We start from the raw sequence: 1,517 nt of genomic DNA on the forward strand, positions 1-1,517 counted from the left end.
ATCTTTAGCATCCTTAGTAATGCCGTGCTAAATGAACTTAGTCTTCAGTAGCTGTGCAGTAGATCGGCGAGAGGGATGTGAGAGGCCATGATTGAAAAACACATGTTGGCACATGGGAGCAAGTATCCATGGCCTAGGTCTACCAGTTCTGACGTCACAGAGGAGGGGTCCTCCCAACAGGGCGATATGCAGGCTGTCCAACATGCTTGGTACTCTGGATTTTTTTCGTTGGGCTTGTACCACGGCGTTGTAATCCAATCCCAGATGAATGGCGGCCAATGTGTTTCTTGATGTAGCATCGGCAACGGAATTCATTTTCCCAGGGACATGTTGAAGGGTGCAATTGTATTCAGCCAGGGCAGAGAGATGTCAGCGTTAACAGGATGACTGGAGGCATGTAGTCCATGTGAGTGACGAAGGGTGTACCTTCCAAGAAGTGGCAAAAGTGACGGAGAGCCAAGTACAATTCCAGCAATTCTTGGTCGAAGGTAGAATAACCGGATTCCACCTATGACAGTTTTCTACAGAAAAGGCCAATGGGCAGGACGAGTCATTGACCACTTGCTCAAGTACTGCACAAATAGCGATGTCGCTGGCATCGGGGGAGTGAAGGAGAGGTATATGTGGCACATGAAAAATGAGATTAGTAGAGGTTGATAACGCATTCTTTGCATTGCAGAAGTCCGCTTCTTGAAGGGGACCCCACTTTAGGTCTTTGGCTTGCCCTTGAGTGAGGCGTAGAGGGGTCAAGAGTAGTGGCGATGGCTGGCAGGAAACGGTGATAATAGTTTATCATGCCCAAGAATTCTTGCACGTCGAGGGCGTGGGGAAGTTTTGAACAGCTGCAACCTTCTCAGGGAGTGGGTGGACTCCTTCAGGAGTGATGCCCTAAGAACGATACTTTGTTGGTGCCAAAGGTACATTTGACATACTGGACTACAAGGCCGTTTTGTTGTAGGCGGTCAAGCACGATGCGTAGGTGACGGAGGACGGAAGTGTTCCTCTTTGTAGGAAGAGAACACAAGTATGCCGTCTACATAATATATACAGAAGGGGAGGTCCCCTAAGTTGCCATCCACAAGACGTTGAAAAGTGGTCCCAGCATTACAAAGACCAAAACAGGAGTAATTAAAAGCGGATTTACCGAAGGGGTGGGGGGGGGGGGGTGATGGCGGTCTTGGGAATGGCTTATGGGTTCATGGGCACCTAATAATACCTCTTCAGGAGGTCGAGCTTTGTGCAAGTAAGAGGTTATGTTGGTAATGTTTGGGAGGGGTTAGTGCTCCAGTTTTTTCTGCATGTTCAAATGCCTGTAACCCCCACACGGACGCAGGGAGTCATCTTTCTTCAGGACAATGTGCAAGGGTGACAACCATGGGCTGGAGGCCTTTTGGTAAAGGCACATTTCTTCCATTTCAGTGAACATTTGCTTGGCGGGTCCCAAACGATCTGGCCAATGCTGAGGGACCGTAGTCTTGATATGGTGATAAATACCGTATTTGGCGGAAACTGTGGGC

At 48.9% G+C, this 1,517-nt stretch overlaps 1 protein-coding gene across 1 annotated transcript in view; it reads right to left on the bottom strand.

Moving 5' to 3' along the window:
* Nucleotides 1-315, bottom strand: part of LOC137659988 (uncharacterized) — a 710-nt gene extending 395 nt beyond the window's left edge. Inside the window, exon 1 of the mRNA XM_068394725.1 lies at nt 58-315. Coding sequence (XP_068250826.1) covers nt 58-315 — 258 coding nt within the window. The remainder of the gene's footprint in view (nt 1-57) is intronic.
* Between the last annotated feature and the right edge of the window lie 1,202 nt (nt 316-1,517).

This window comes from Palaemon carinicauda, chromosome 20 (genome assembly GCF_036898095.1).
Source record: "Palaemon carinicauda isolate YSFRI2023 chromosome 20, ASM3689809v2, whole genome shotgun sequence".
Lineage (NCBI taxonomy): Eukaryota > Metazoa > Arthropoda > Malacostraca > Decapoda > Palaemonidae > Palaemon > Palaemon carinicauda.